This window comes from Tenrec ecaudatus, chromosome 12 (genome assembly GCF_050624435.1).
Source record: "Tenrec ecaudatus isolate mTenEca1 chromosome 12, mTenEca1.hap1, whole genome shotgun sequence".
Taxonomy (NCBI): Eukaryota; Metazoa; Chordata; class Mammalia; order Afrosoricida; family Tenrecidae; genus Tenrec; species Tenrec ecaudatus.
Genome location: NC_134541.1, coordinates 27,451,578 through 27,466,876, shown reverse-complemented (window position 1 = coordinate 27,466,876; position 15,299 = coordinate 27,451,578). Strand labels below are relative to the sequence as shown.

General features: G+C 45.6%; 1 protein-coding gene and 1 pseudogene across 5 annotated transcripts in view; one reads left to right on the top strand and one right to left on the bottom strand.

The window, feature by feature from the left end:
- TRPC4AP (transient receptor potential cation channel subfamily C member 4 associated protein) overlaps window positions 1-4,999 on the bottom strand; it is a 100,560-nt gene extending 95,561 nt beyond the window's left edge. For 3 of the 5 annotated variants that reach the window (XM_075563729.1, XM_075563727.1, XM_075563728.1), the window contains exon 1: window positions 4,786-4,998. In XM_075563729.1, coding sequence (XP_075419844.1) covers window positions 4,786-4,953 — 168 coding nt within the window. In that variant the 5' untranslated portion in view covers window positions 4,954-4,998. Of the gene's footprint in view, window positions 1-4,785 lie in introns of all 5 variants that reach the window. The other 2 variants (XM_075563730.1, XM_075563726.1) reach the window with 2 other exon arrangements.
- A 389-nt stretch (window positions 5,000-5,388) lies between these two features.
- On the top strand, window positions 5,389-8,402 carry LOC142422593 (junctional adhesion molecule A pseudogene; annotated as a pseudogene).
- Window positions 8,403-15,299: the final 6,897 nt, after the last annotated feature.

Here is a 15,299-nt window from a genome sequence, read left to right as displayed (position 1 = left end):
CAAGCCAGGAGACCAAGGCAGATTCTGACTGCGCCCTTCTGAGAAAGACCTGAGCCAGGAGGATGCAGGGGCAGTTGTTGCTGGCACTCCTCTCTACTCAAGGGCCCTAGAGGGGCCAAGTCCTGTAATAGGCAGGTTACAGAGGGTAATTCAGGGCCTGGGGGCTGCAGCAGAAGCCTGTCACTCCTTCCTACTCAATGGCCCAGGCCACCTACTAGTTTCCTGGCTCCTGGGCTTATATTTCAAGTCCCAAGACAAGCAGGGCATCCCTTCTCTCTTTGGGGTCTTCCCTGGCCTAGAGGGCAGCAGCAGGCAGTTGAGAGTTACAGCAAGGAACATGGGAAGCAACCCCACAAACCATCCTGACCTCTCCCCGCCCCCTTGCTAGATGCCGAAACTATAGAGCTGCCCACTGGGCACAGCACTGTGAAGGGTTCAGGGCCTTCTCTGGGTTCTCATCACCTTCCTCCTCCTCCTCCTTCCACACAACACAATTCTGCATAAGGACATCGTTTCTGAAACCTAACCCTGCAGGAGAGAAGTGGGTATAGTCATCACTTTCATTGACTTATTTTGTCTTTACTGCTTTTCCTTTTAAATAACTAAAAGCCAAGATCCATAAACATAACGTTTACCTTATGCTGTACGTCCTAAGTGTAAGATGTCTGCGGTCTCAAAACACACTATAAGTAAAAAGTCATCTTAAAGGAAAATAATGAAGTTTACATTGTTATTTCGATTGTAAATGTTAACCACGGAATAACTGTAACCACATTAATAAAAATTCATGTTGTCTCATTATAATTAAAAGTGAATTTGGAGGGGGTCTGTGAATACAAAATCCTCCCATTTAAATTAATGGCATTTACATTTTTAATGTGTGAGAATTTATCTTATCCACAGGTTTTTCAGTATTAAGTGAACTCTGACATGCAAAGGGAGACTTGAGCCCTTAAATTTCACAAACATTAATGTTTTGAATGAAGCCTATTGACTTTTTTCTTAAAGGGGGTTAATCTAAAGAAAAAAGTATTAAGCAAATACAGCTCAGGTAGACTTTACATATGCCAATAATTATGACTGGCGTTTGAGACGTGTCTGACAAAGGGAGAATCACATAACCCAGTTTATCACAGACTGTCACCCTGAAGTCAGGTAAAATGACCTGAAATAAGACACAGCCCTAGAGTCTAGGGTTTACCAAATCTATCCCATATCTATTAACTCCTACTGATTATACATGTCTACAGCAAGGAATCTAGATTTGATTCTAAGTACAACAGGATTCCACTACACGGTTTTAAGCAAGGGATTTATAAGAACTGATTTGCTAACGACTCACATGTACTGAAGAATCTGAAAAGGCTCTGTAAACACTGAAGGATTGTACCAGCATGTTTTATTACCATAACAGAAAAGGAAGAAAATTAAGCAAACTGAACTCCAACTAGGGCAACCCTATCATAAATCATGTGGCCAGTGGCGTACTCCCCAGGGATTCTCTAAGTCCCATTTAGGGAGAGGAGGAAATCTTGGGGAACATCAAATTTGGTGAGAGAGAGTAAGGAGTGTGATTTTTGTCACATAAAATCAGAGGGTCCATAACACGTCTAAAGAGAAATGCTGAGACAACAGCTAAGTAATCTGAGATTGAAGGGAGACGGATTCAGGATCCATGAGAATACATTTATTCATTACGAAACTAGATAACCTTTCTAACATGCTCACTACATTTCAGAAACCATTTAAAATGTTTGTCTGGACTAACTCACAAGGAGCCGTGGTGGTGTAATGGGTTAGGCACTGGGCTGCTAACAGCAGTCAGCCATTTAAACCACCAGCCCCTTCCGTGCTATAGGGTCACTTTGAGTTGGAACTGATGCCATGACAGTGAGCAGTGATGGTATTAACTCACTGGTCCTCACAAACTTAGGAGATTCACCCACCAAGGAACCAACTAACTGCTGTGGAGTCCCTGTCAACTCCTGGCAACCCCGTGCATTTCAGGGCCAACTGCACTCCATGGGCTTTTCAATGGCTATGACCTTTCTGAAGCAGACTGTCTTCCAAAGCACTTTAGCATGGATTCCCGCGGACCACCTGTAGGCTAGTACAAGGAGCCCAGTTGTTCACCACCCAGGCTGTCTCTTAGGAGGTTTGGTCCTCTTTATTACTGCTGTTTTACAAATTAAGAAATTAAGGCATACTTAAGGGTCTTGTCCAGAGGCACATACCAAATATGTGCCAGATCCAGTTCCAGACGAGCTGCTCTGAAGCTCTTTCAACAGGACTGTGTGGGGAGTAACGTGGACAGCGCCAGAAAGGGATTGAGCCCTTAGATACACTGTCTTGACTAAAAATATCTATTAAGTATATATCCAAGTCATGGCACTGCTTCTGGCTCTGCTGGTACAGATAACAAGAAAAAATAATGCCTCAAGAAGCCCAGTTTAATAATTACTAGCCAGGCCCCCTTCACTCTGTCCCATTGCAGTTGATTTTGACTCATAGTGACCCTATAGGACAGAATATAATTGTCCCATAGGGTTTCCAAGATTCCAATCTTTATGGAAGCAGACTGCCACACAGAGTGGCTAGTAGGTTCAAACTGCTGATCTTTAGGATATTGGCAAGGTGCTTATTGAACATTTACATAACACCCACTACTTAAGCTTTTTTGACATTTTTCCCACTTAATCTGCCTAAGCTCTATAAGGTAGATGTTATTACTACCACTTTAGAAAGAAAGAAACTAAAGCTCAGAGAGTTTAATTTAATCTAGGTCACTAAGCTAATAAGGTGATAGAACCAGCATTCAAGCCAGGCCCATCTTACTTCAAAATCTGACCTTCTCCTCACAGAGGCCATAGAAAGTAAGCTTACTGCGCTTGGGAAACAGAGTGAGGAAATCACTGATCCTATGCGGCGGGGCAGAGGGTGCTGCAAGGAAGCGATCAAGGACAAGGTACTAAGGAAAGAGATGTTAACAGACGGTGTCCACTTTGACTTCACTAAATCCTGGGCAGGTGTCTTCATCTCAACCTTGTTAAAGCACCCATGCCTGTAAACAGCCACTCATTACCATGATAACCAACTGGCCAGGCTCAAGAATATCCCACTAGTCTTCTATCTGGGAGTGTTTCCAGGCTTCTCTACTCCAATCCAGCCCTCTTAGGAAACCAAGTTTTCTAAAATGTCTTGTTTGACATGCTAAAGAAAGAGGCTCCTCACTGCCTCGAAACACTTATTATCAAGATGAGAATCTAAGACTAAACTGCCTGACCTCTCTGAGCCTCGGTTTCCTCATTCGAGTTAGGAGGTCGAACTATCTCCCAACTCAAAAGATTGAAGATTAAATGAAGTCACCATATACCTAGCACAATGTTTGATCCGAAGCTCAGTGCTCAATAATGGTTTTGTTCCGTTTCTGCTTGTCCTCACTACAGAGCAAGTATTTCCAGCAAAAATGGAGAGGAATGCAAGAGAAAACAAAGTTGCTCATCTGCAGTTGTGGGAGGTCCAGGAAATGCCTGCTCACCCAGAACTGCTCCCTCATTGGCAATCTACACACACCCAGACCCCCGGCCCCTTTAGTGGTTGTCTTCCCCTGAGTTGTGTAAGCACTATTTATATAATTTAGAATTCGATTAAAAAAATAAAATTATCCTGTGGCATTCTGTACCCATGCACACAATTTCCACCCTACTCCCACCAACCACTTCTATTAGCATCTTGTGTATGATTCAAGAGTTTCTTTATGCAAAAACTGTATTTAAAATAGGCTGAACGGAAGTTCTGCCAACATGATGGGCAGGAGGTGGGGTGACTAGGACTTAACCATTCTACTTTACACGAAAGCAGTTATCTTCCACTCATTCAAAAAAAAAAAACCCTAATCATATACTGGACACCTATTGTAAGCCAGATACCTTGTATAACATTAACAGTAGCTGATTACGCTTCAGCCCTTACTATGCATCAGAAATGCACTTAACGCTTTATACGATTGTCTCCTTTGAGCCTCACAATCATCTTTAAGAGGCAGGTTACTAATTATTATCTGCATTTTATAAACGAGGAAACTGAGGCGCAGAAGGGTAATTAGGCCATGCCTTTGAACCCAGGCCTGCCTGGGTTCCAAGTGCTCACTCTTAATCATGACGCTCTACACTGGCAAAACAGACAGTCCCTGCACCGTTGGAGGACAACCTGATGTGGGAGACAGACGAGAGAATAAGGCAGACAACAAAGAAATATGTAATTACGGACTAAAAGTAATGTGAAGGTAAGGAATTCAGTGCTGTGACGAAATAACAGCGGGGGCCTAATTTGAGAGATGGGGGTGTCAGAAAAGGCCTCTCGGAGAAAATGACATATGATCCCCTTGGGAACGTTTGGGGGCTGCAATGATGGCATCCCACTACCGCCCAATTCACAGGGGAGATGCTCGAGGCTCACAGAGACGAAGTAAACTCGCTCAGGGTGCCCTAGACGTGTAGACGTGGCGCAGGGAAGGGAGGATCCAGGCACTGGGCCCACGGCTCGTACACGCCATCAATGCCCATAGCAGCCCAGCCCCGGTCGGTCCCTAACCGAGACCTCCAGCTGGCCGCTGGCCTTGGCCAGCCGAGACTGACAGCATCCGAGGTGTCCACACAGCAAGGCGGCGGCTGGCCAGGGAGGGTCCCGTCCGCCCTTCAGCAACCAGGAAAGGCCTCTTCCCTGGTCCCCCGGCCAGCTCCCGCCCGGTCAGCCCCGCCCCGCCCCTCCGGGCAAGCTCCATACCTGCACGGCCCGGACCAGGCCCCGGCCGGTTAGCTGGCTCTGCCTCAGCTGTAGCAAAATGTTTTCGGGCCGCGGCCGACCGCCCCAGCCACCCCAGGCCGTCGCCGTAGCCGCCGCGCGTCGCCCTCGGCGGGCCCCAGACCCAGCCGCCGCTGGCGCCGCCGCCATGTCTCCTCGTCGGACAAACAGGAAGCAAGCGGCCCCGGGGCCGCGGAGATTTCTACGGGGCGGCAGAGGGGTCGTCGCAGCGCCCCTAGTGGGCCGACGGCAGAGGCGCAAGCCACGTGGCAGCGGCCGTGCTTGCCGCGGAGGCTGTTGGGAAATGTAGTCTCGTTTGAGGCGGGATAATTGGGAAACACAAGGGGCGTCGCCTGCACCCAGCTCTGCTGGTTTTTCCCGCCCCTCAGTTTTGCGTCTTTTTTGCGCAATCTACAAACGTGGAAAACAAGTCCCATTTTTTCCTCTTTGTGGAAGTTGCAGCCAACTAACCAGGAAAAATCCCCAGGCTTCAGGCCAGGAATAAGGGTGCTAGCCCTAATCTCCTCAATCAGTTCCCACGGGGATGGGTAACAGTGGTGCTAAACAGCAAATAATACACGGTAAATGCTCAATAACAAACAAGGTAAGTCACGAAGAAAAGGAGCACAGAGCTATGAAAATACTGGGATGGCAACAGGTTGTTGCGAAGTTAAATAAGGGGAGGGATTGGTAAATTGTGACATTGTACTGTCAAAGGAACCCTGGTCTAATTACTGCCTACCAGATCGTTTGTTTACTCCACTTAGGGTCCATGCAACTAATTACTTCCTACCAGATAGTATGCTCTCTCCAATCCAAGTCCATACACTCCATCTTCTGACAATCTTTTGGGGGCAGGATGTAGTCATTTCCTCCCCTATCATCTTCCTGGGAGTATATATACACACATACATACATATACACATACATAGATATTTTAAATATAAATGAAAGAGACGTGCTGGGTTTGATATAATAGGGCGTGGTGGAGACTGACTCATAGCTAAGGTCATTATTAGTTATCCTGCAAGTCAGAATGCTTTGGGGAAATGAAAATGGTACTGATAATTATACTGGCACAGCAGGCCAACTTGGCAATGGTGACCACCATCCCCCGGCCTCCTGGAGCACAGGCCATCAGGCCAACTTGGCAATAGTGACCACCATCCCCCGGCCTCGTGGAAACACAGCCTCCACAAGATTGCTGCAGCAGCTTTTGATCTTTTTTCCCAGAAAAGCTCAAAACCTAAGCTTTCATGTGGAGTTCTCAAGGGCCGAATCAAAAATTAAATGTAAAGCATCGCCTGTTTGTGATCCCTCGAATGGGGAGATTAGGAATAAATAAACCCATGTACTCTTGGGAGTTTATCATGTCACAAGGGAATTTGAATCAATGGGGAAAGAGGAGAAAAAGCCAACAACTTAGGTCTCTAGCCTAACAACCAGAACTAAAATGAAGCTCAGACATATTAATATTAAAAGCCAAATAAACAAAATAAAAGTAGAGTTCTAAAACTGGATTGTGACGGTGAGTGTGCATTAGATTGCACAAGCCACTTGGCACAAGACTGGGCAATATTCAGCATGAGTCAGAATTGACTTAACGGATACTTACAACAGTAACACTCAAAATGAGTGGATATTGTAATGTTTAAACTATCCTTCAAGAAAACTGTTAAAAGTTAAAGTACCAAAGTATTAAAAATGAATCTATGAGAAAAGAATTTCATGACTTTGACATTGAAAAGGTCTTCTTAAGCAGAAAACCTTACCCACTGCCATGGAACTGAAGCGACCCTACGTAGAACTTCCAAGGTTGTAAATCTTTATGGGAACAGACAGCCTCATCTTTCTCCCACAGAGCAGCTGATGGATTTGAACCATCAACCTTGTGGTTAGCAACCCAACAGCAACACTAGGGCTCCTTTATAGAAAATCTAGAAGCCATACACAGGGAAAAGCTTGACAGATTTCACTTGACCAATAGAAAAACTTTGTGTACAAGGAATGACAGACAACCATAAAAGGCCAGTGATATTCTGGAAAGAGTTAACACTTTGAAAAATCTACTGCCCCCTTTGGCCTAGAGTTCTTACCCACAGGCAGCTTTCTGCATGACTTCTTTCATCTTGTTCTCCAGACCAGGCTTTGCTTGACCATCCACAGAAGGCAGCATTGCTTACACAGTTCCATCTTCTGACCTCTTTTGGTTTTGACTTTTCATAGCACTTTTTCCTGCTGTACTTAGAACAGTATCTGGCGCATAATAAGTGGTGGAATACGATGGATTGGGCCAATGAATTTGTGAACAGATGCATGAAATCTTTACAAAATTATAAAGCAAAAAAAATATCCAATTGAAAAGGTTGGTAGATAGGAAGAGGCACTTTACAAAGGTGAAAGGTCAGTAAAGGTGGAAAAGCATACATGTCCTCGGCGTTATTAGGGGCTGATGGCAATCGTGAGAATACAAATTGGTAGAAATTTCTGGAAAGCAAATTTTCAGTCGTGTGATTGAAGCCATAGGGAAGTCCATGACTTTTGACCCGTAATGTATTCTTTAGGAATCTCTCTTGAGATTTGCTGTGGATGATGATTTACATACAAAATGCTTATCATTGCATTATTTGTTTAAAATCATTGGAAAACAATGTAACCACAAAATAGGAAAATGGCTAGATAAATTTATCCATAGAGAATATTTAAGCCGCTCTCTCTGCTCAGACCTGGCTCCTGACGTCATGACTGAGAGGCCCCCTGACGTCGAGCAGGGGTTCAGTGTATATTTCTGAGCCTGCAAAGTCACCTAGAATCCATTGGCCAGATTGACCTGTGGCTACGCTGGAGAAGCCATGGGGAGTGGAAGTTTGTCCAAAGCGACACCACCAGCCTTGTTTGCTATAGCAGCAGGATCACCACTTCCTATGAGGGCCATGTTACCTTCTCACCAAATGACATCACCGTCCATTCTGTGACTCAGAGAGACAATGGTATGCGTGTGTGTGTGTGTGTGTGTGTGTGTGATCTCAGAGGATGGAGGCAACAACTACGGGGAGGTCAACGTGCAGCTCGTTGTGCCTACAGTAAACATCCCCTCTTCCACCGGTGGAAACTGGGTCGGGCTGACCTGCTCAGAGCCAGATGGTTCCGCTCCCCCTGGATATACCTGAAATAATGATGCCTACGCAGCCCAAGAGCAACCGCGCCTTTAGCAACTTACCTTAGACCCTGATTCGCAAGACTGGAGAGCTGATCTATGGGCTCGTGTCGACCTTTGATACCCTGGCATCTTCTTGTCAGGCACAGAATGAGGTTGGACTAGCAGTGAAGTCTGAAGTGGGGTGCATGGAAGCTATAGAGCTCAACGTGGGAGGACATGGTGACAGCTTGTGACACTGATTCTCCTTGGGGTCCTGATTTTTGGCATCTGGTTTGCCTATAGCTGAGGCTACTTTGAGAGAGCAAAGTAAGGGGTCTCAGGTAAGAAGGTGATTTTTACAGCTAGCGCACTGCTTGAAGTGACGGGGAATTCAGGCAGACCTCTTCATTCCTGGTGTGACCCTGGCCCAGCTCATCTCTCATCCTCTGTGCTTGCCTTCCTCAGGTGCTACCAGGACCTGACCCTAGTCTTCCTTTCACGGGATGCCTGCTTTGTCCTCTAGCCCCCTCAGGAGCCCTCCTGTTACCTTAGTTTGTAGCTTTTGAAATGCTCTCAGCTCTGGGGCCTCTTCCTCCTACACCACACCCTTCTTACCTGCTCCTGCTGAGTGGTCTGGGACTTGTGGCAAGCTTGCAGCTCCAACCCCATGTGGAGTCAGACCAGCGTCCAGAGTAATAGATGCTTGATAGCCAGAAATACATTGTGACCACTGTCTACTTGGGGTGTTGGAGACTTAGAATAAGGAGCTTGAGCCTCGTTTCTAAGCTCTCTTCTCCAGCACTGAGCGGTTCGGGAGTGGAGGTTGAAGACGAGCTGCTGATGCAGTGGTCTGGCGATGGCGGCATCAGGTCTTCCCCGCCTCCGGAGCCCACACTTTTCTGTCTTCTCATGGAAAGTGCCATGGATCTTCCGAACCGTCCTCCTCCAGAACACAGACAGTCTGACACACATTCTGTCTGTAGGGCAAACTGGAACTTTTATTGGAAAGCACAGTGAGCTTTCAGGAAAGATGAAGTGGAAACATTTTAAAACCATTGATATAAAACAGCAGTTCTCAATCTGTGGGTTGTGACCCCTTTGGGGATAGAACAACCCTTTCACAGGGACCACCTAAGACCATCGGAAAACCGCATGTTTCCGATGGTCTTAGGAACCAAGAAATTGGCTTTTTATGCACACTGTCGCAAAATGTAGCAATGTAGTTTACTGTTATATTAAGACTATTACCCATGCTTCAAGACAAAATTCATTTATTTGTAATTAGAAATAAATATTTCACAATATAGAATTACATATTCTTTTGTGATTAATCACTAGGCTTTAATTATGTTCAATTTGTAACAATGAAAGTACATCCTGCGATCCCCTCATAGAGGGGTTTAGGAGAGAAGATGAGTTAATTAGGGTGCGAGGTAGTACCAATGAAGAACACAGCTTTCCCCCAGATCCTGGATGCTTCCTCCCCCCAACTACCATGATCCGAATTCTACCTTGCAGGGCTGGATAGGGCAGAGGCTGTACACTGGTACATATGGGGGTTGGAGGCACAGGGAATCCAGGGTGGATGATACCTTCAGGACCAAGGGTGTGAGGGGCGATGCTGGGAGAGTGGAGGGTGAGTGGGTTGGAAAGGGGGAACTGATTACAAGGATCCACATGTGACCTCTTCCCTGGGAGAGGGACGGCAGAGAAGGGGGGGAAGGGAGACTCCGGATAGGGCAAGATATGACAAAATAACGATGTATAAATTACCAAGGGCACATGAGGGAGGGGGGAGAGGGGAGGGAGGGGGAAAAAATAGGACCTGATGCAAAGGGCTTAAGTGGAGAGCAAATGCTTTGAGAATGATTGGGGCAGGGAATGTGCGGATGTGCTTTATACAATTGATGTATGTATATGTATGGATTGTGATAAGAGTTGTATGAGCCCCTAATAAAATGTAAAAAAGAAAAGGAAAAAAAAAGAAATGATTAGGGCAAAGAATGTACAGATGTGCTTTATACAATTGATGTATGTACATGTATGGACTGTGATAAGAGTTGTATGAGCCCCTAATAAATTGTTTTTAAAAAAAGAAAGTACATCCTGCATAGCAGATATTTACATGATAATTCATAACAGTAGCAAAATGACAGTTATGAAGTAGCAATGAAAACAATTTTATAGTTGGGGGTCACCACCACATGAGGAACTGTATGAAAGGGTTGCGGCATTAGGAAGGTTGAAAAACACTGATCTAAAGAAAACAAAGCTGAAACTGGTAGCGTAAACCTTCCCTTGCCTGAAACATGGGGTAGACATTCTTCAGGGCTCTGGGAATGCGTGTGAGATTGTGTGTGTGCTCGTGTGTGTATGTGGTCTTAGCTGTATGCTGAGTTTTTGTGTGTGAAGGAGGGCTTAGCTCATTGATGAGATTATGATTGTGTGTGTCTGTATGTCCCTGGGTGTTGCTAGAAATGAAAACGATTTGTCAAAGGAAAAAAAAAAGAATGTTTAAGCCATTGAATATCTTTATTTAAAAAACAAATTAGAACACTAAGATTTCAAATAAAAATCAAAGATATATAATACTAGAATAATGAATCTATATCTTAGCAATAACTAAATATAGCAAGATATACTACATAAATATTCAGCATTATATTTACATATGAAAATATAAACTATTGACATATTCATCAATAAGTGATTGGTTAAATGAATTATGTTTCATCCAGACAATGGTATACTATACAGTCACTAAAACGAATGGAGATACTACTTACATGGAGGACCATGAATTAGCTAAGTAGAAAAACAATCATGGAAGATGAATACACATCATGTAGCCCCATTTCTGTAGAAAACATATATGAGTACTTCTGTATATTACATAGCCTGGAAGATTATGTGCCAAATAGTTAAGTGTAATTAGGAGGTGAGGGAAGAATGGTCATTTTTCTAACTTTCGCATGTTTGTATTTTTCACATTTTTGTTATAAGCATAAATTACTTTCATAATTAAAAATCTAAAAATTTCATTGTAAAAATTATAGATTATAACTAGAGGGAAAGATTCTTACTACATACTTTTTCTTATCACATATTTTAAGTGGAAAATAATGCAAGTTATAGAGGACTAGGTATATTATTATCCCATTAATACATTATTAGATAGGTTTATATGCATAGGATTAACAGAGAGAAACATCACCAAAAGTCATCCATGGTTATTACAATGCAGACATTTCATGAGACTTTTGCTGTTACTCTTATTTTTCCCATCAGCCATGTGTCATTATCACACTCAAAAAGGGGGAGAGGTGGCTTTTAATGTTATAAAGTACGAAAAAAAGAAAGAAAACTTAGTTACAAATACCAAACCAGGCCTCCTGAAAGATCCCCATGTGGCCGGCAGCCTGCCTGCCCTGGACAGCCCACAGCCGCTGGGTTCTGCCCAGAGCTTTTCCAGAGGCAGATGGCTGCGCATACAGCTCTCTCATCCTTGTCACAACGATGACAGGACTCTGGTGGCCCTCCAGGCTTCCGTGGCACTATCATGCTGGGAACAACCCTTCCTTTCACACAATGACACATGTCACTTTCCATTCTTAAATGTGTACCTTCTTCCTCAATCCAGCCTGGTCCCGGCATTCCCCAAAACTAGCTCTAACACCAGGTCAAAAATGACCACATCATACTCAGTCATTAAGGACGCTGTGTTGACTAGGAAGTAAGAGGAGATGACTGGGTTCCAAACAGCGCTGCGTAAAGGCAGGTCTTTCCACCTCATTTCTGTTCCACTCCCTTTTCCATGGAAACCATCTGGGAGTCTCCCTCCACCAGAGGGCGTAGCACTCCCCCACCCACATCCCCATGGAGAGGGTAGTTCTGTCCATTTGAGTCACAATTAGGAGGGAAAAAAAATGAGGCTCTCAAAGTGGCTTTTTTCCCCCTTTGAAATAAATAATCCCAAATGGTGCTATTACTCAGAGAATGAGCTGCCAAGCTCAATCTCAGTTGGGCGGATTTTCTGGAGCAATTTTAAAACACAGTTTTGCAAACACACCAGCCTGTGTGACCACGAGCTGTCGAAAGGATCAGGTATCAAGCATCAAGGAACAAAAAATCATATCATTTTAAATGTGGGTGAGTGCAGAGTGGAGACTCAAAGCCCAATGGTAGTCAACTGGACACCCCTTACTGAAGGGTTGTGGGGAGGAGATGAGCCAGTCAAGGTGCAGGGTAGCAACGATGAAACATATAACTTTCCTCTAGTTTTAAATACTTCATCCCCCCACTATCATGATCCCAATTCTACCTTACAAATCTGGCTAGATCAGAGGATGTACATAGGCACAGATAGCAGCTGGAAACACAGGGAATCCAGGACAGATGACTCCTCCAGGACCAGTGGTGAGAGTGGTGATACCTGGAGGGTGGAGAGAATGTGGGATAGAAATGGGGAACTGATTACAAGAATCTACGTATAGCCTCCTCCCTTGGGGAGGGACAGTAGAGAAGGTGGAGGGGAGACATCAGACAGTGTAATATATGACAAAATAATAATAATTTATGAATGAAGAAGGGTTCATGAGCAGCAGATATTAAGGGCTCAAGTAGAAGGCAAATGTTTTGAGAATGATGATGGCAACAAATGTACATATGTTCTTGACACAATGGATGTATGGATGGATTGTGATAAGAATTGTAGAGCCCCCAATAAAATGATTTTTAAAAACTCAGTTTTGTTTTGTTGTTTAATTGTAGAGAAGTTCATTTTAATCGAAACAACTGGAATAGTTATATTTAGGTCATACGAAACAAATAAAACTGTCCCATGCAACCATGTGGTGTTAGTTTGTTGTTGTTTTCACTGGAAAAGAAGTCTTTATTGAAATGCCACCAGCTGTACCATCTGTGAGGCGCCTTCTTCCTTGGCAATTCGGTCTTTCTTGAGTGTCTCATGAAAGCGGTCTTCTCTTCCGCGGCCTGGAAGCCACGGCCAAACTTGGAGGTGGTGTCCATGAACTTGAGCCCAACCTTCTCCAGGGTCCAGCGCTTGGGCTGCACCAGCAGGGATTGCGCAGAGGGAGCGCGCGCGCTCCTTGGTCCCCACCACACAGCCTGGCAGCATCACAAGGTCATTGGTCACTTCACCGCAGTGGACACAACCGCGCGGGGGGGGGGGGGGGGCAGTTGTTGCTCTTAGCAGGAATCCTGGTCGGAGAAAGCGTTGTTCTTGATCAGTTCGCCATCCTCGACCCCCGTGCCGGGTTGGCAGCCCTTCTGCCCAGCGCGGGCCACCGAGACCACCCGGGCGGGATGCCACCTTGCGCAGCCCTCGGTCGGTCTTTCGGGGCAGCTTGGTGGCGTGCCATCGGCGGGCGACGCCTCTGAACGCCAGTCAGAGGTTGCTCAGAAACATGTTAATAAGCAGTTCGATGGTACTTCTGAGCTGTGTGTCCTCAGTTGGCCTTAAGTTTTGAGCGACGTTTTTCCCAAAGGCACAAACGCTGGGGATCTTGCTTCCGAACCAGCAATTTTCCCTCCACAATCAGGAAGAGGTCACCCACCTTTCTCAGGGGGCTCCAAAGGGAAGCCCAGGACAGCGGCCCCCAACACCTGTAGCTCCCCCACAAAGGTCCAGCGAGCAGGGCTGTGCCCCGAACCGACTGGGGCGACTCCCGGGCCCGCCCCGACCCGGCTCAGAGACCTGCGGCCGCCCCACGCCGGAACCACACATCCTTCGGTGCCGCAACCTCTCTGCCCCCAAACTTTCGGCCCAGATGGCGACCCCGGAGCTGGGTTGGTTTTTGAATACATGTTGTTTTTCATATTACATTTCGTGTGTGCAACCTCTGCATGCTTTGTTTAAAATCATTTACTGGGAACGGACTTACTGCCAGGCACTCTCCTAGGTGGTCAGGATAACGTTCAAGAAAAGTCCTGGCCCTTCTGGAGCTCTATGCTGGTGGAAGAGCCAGTCTATGAAACACTGACCATTGGCAAGCACTTTCTTTGACTTATTTCCCTACACTTTGGCGGGTGGTGGTGGTGGTGGTGGTGGTGGTGGTGGTGGTGGTGGTGGTGGTGGTGGTGGTGGTGGTGGTGGTGGTGGTGGTGGTGGTGGTGGTGGTGGTGGTGGTGGTGTGTGTGTGTAGGTGTGTGTGGGGGGTGCAGGGAGTTTCAAACCTACAGAAAAGCAGCACTAGGAACACTCCTAGATTCCTTGTTTAGATTCACAATTGTTAACATGATAAGTTATTTTCCTCTAACTACCCACCGACAACGGTAAGTCAAAAAGTATCGCTCCTGGGATTCCAGATCACATATGCATGAGCTCCTTCCTTTTTAAAAGATCGCTTTACTGGGGCTCTTACAGCTCTGATCACACTCCATAGAGCTTCTTTCTTTTAAAATGTGTTTAAATATGTTTCCGTGGTCAGTGGGTGGCTGCAGACAAGTTCTTTCAGTAAGACACTTGTCTTAGTCTTAGTCTTAAACCAAAGCTAACTCACATCAAATCGATTCCAACTCTGAAGGACCCTATATATATCACAGGGGTAGAACTGTCCCCTGTGAGTTTCTGAGACTGTAACTCTTTTCAGGAGTAGAAAGCTCCATCTTTCTCCCGAGGAGCAGCTGGTGGTTCCAAATTGCTGACCTTGGAGAGATGGCAGCCTTGGAGATTGTAAGGATCAGTCAAAACAGTGGCTTCCAATGGGATATGCGGGGCCTGTTACAGTCAAGGCTGAGAAGGTCATGACAACTATTTGGAATTCCAAAGGGTCATCCCAGTACATTTTCCTTGAAGGATACAGGTTAATCAGAAGGGCTTATTATGAAAAAATATATATTTTTGAAAACTATGGAGGCAAGCCCTATCCGTCATGCCTGACTGCCTGGGTCAGAAGGCCCCAGCCCAATCGTGTAAGCTCTTCTGTCTACCATACAGTAATGCTTATTTCTCTGCGGGAATGCTCCAGAGCAGCACCTGGAAGTTTCCACTGAGATAAGGTTTGGTAATACTCCTCTGACCGGAAGGTCCTGCTCCTGAAATGGCCAACAGCACTCCCTTCTTCCCAGGAGAGTGACTGGATTGGACTGCGAGAAGGGACAAGAAGGAAAACTCAGCGGACACCGAAAGGAGGAGATGGTGCCTGGCTCCCACCGCTGACATCTCTGAATGGCACCAGAGTGGATAAAGGCATAGAACAAACTTAAAAATGATAAAATGGGCCAAACTGGTGAAAGAGACGGGTGGAATCTTCGAGCCAATGGCCCTTAGAGACCCTTCAAACCTGAACTGAGCCCAGTCCTAGAGATGACTTTTCAGACAAGTAAGACACAGGTC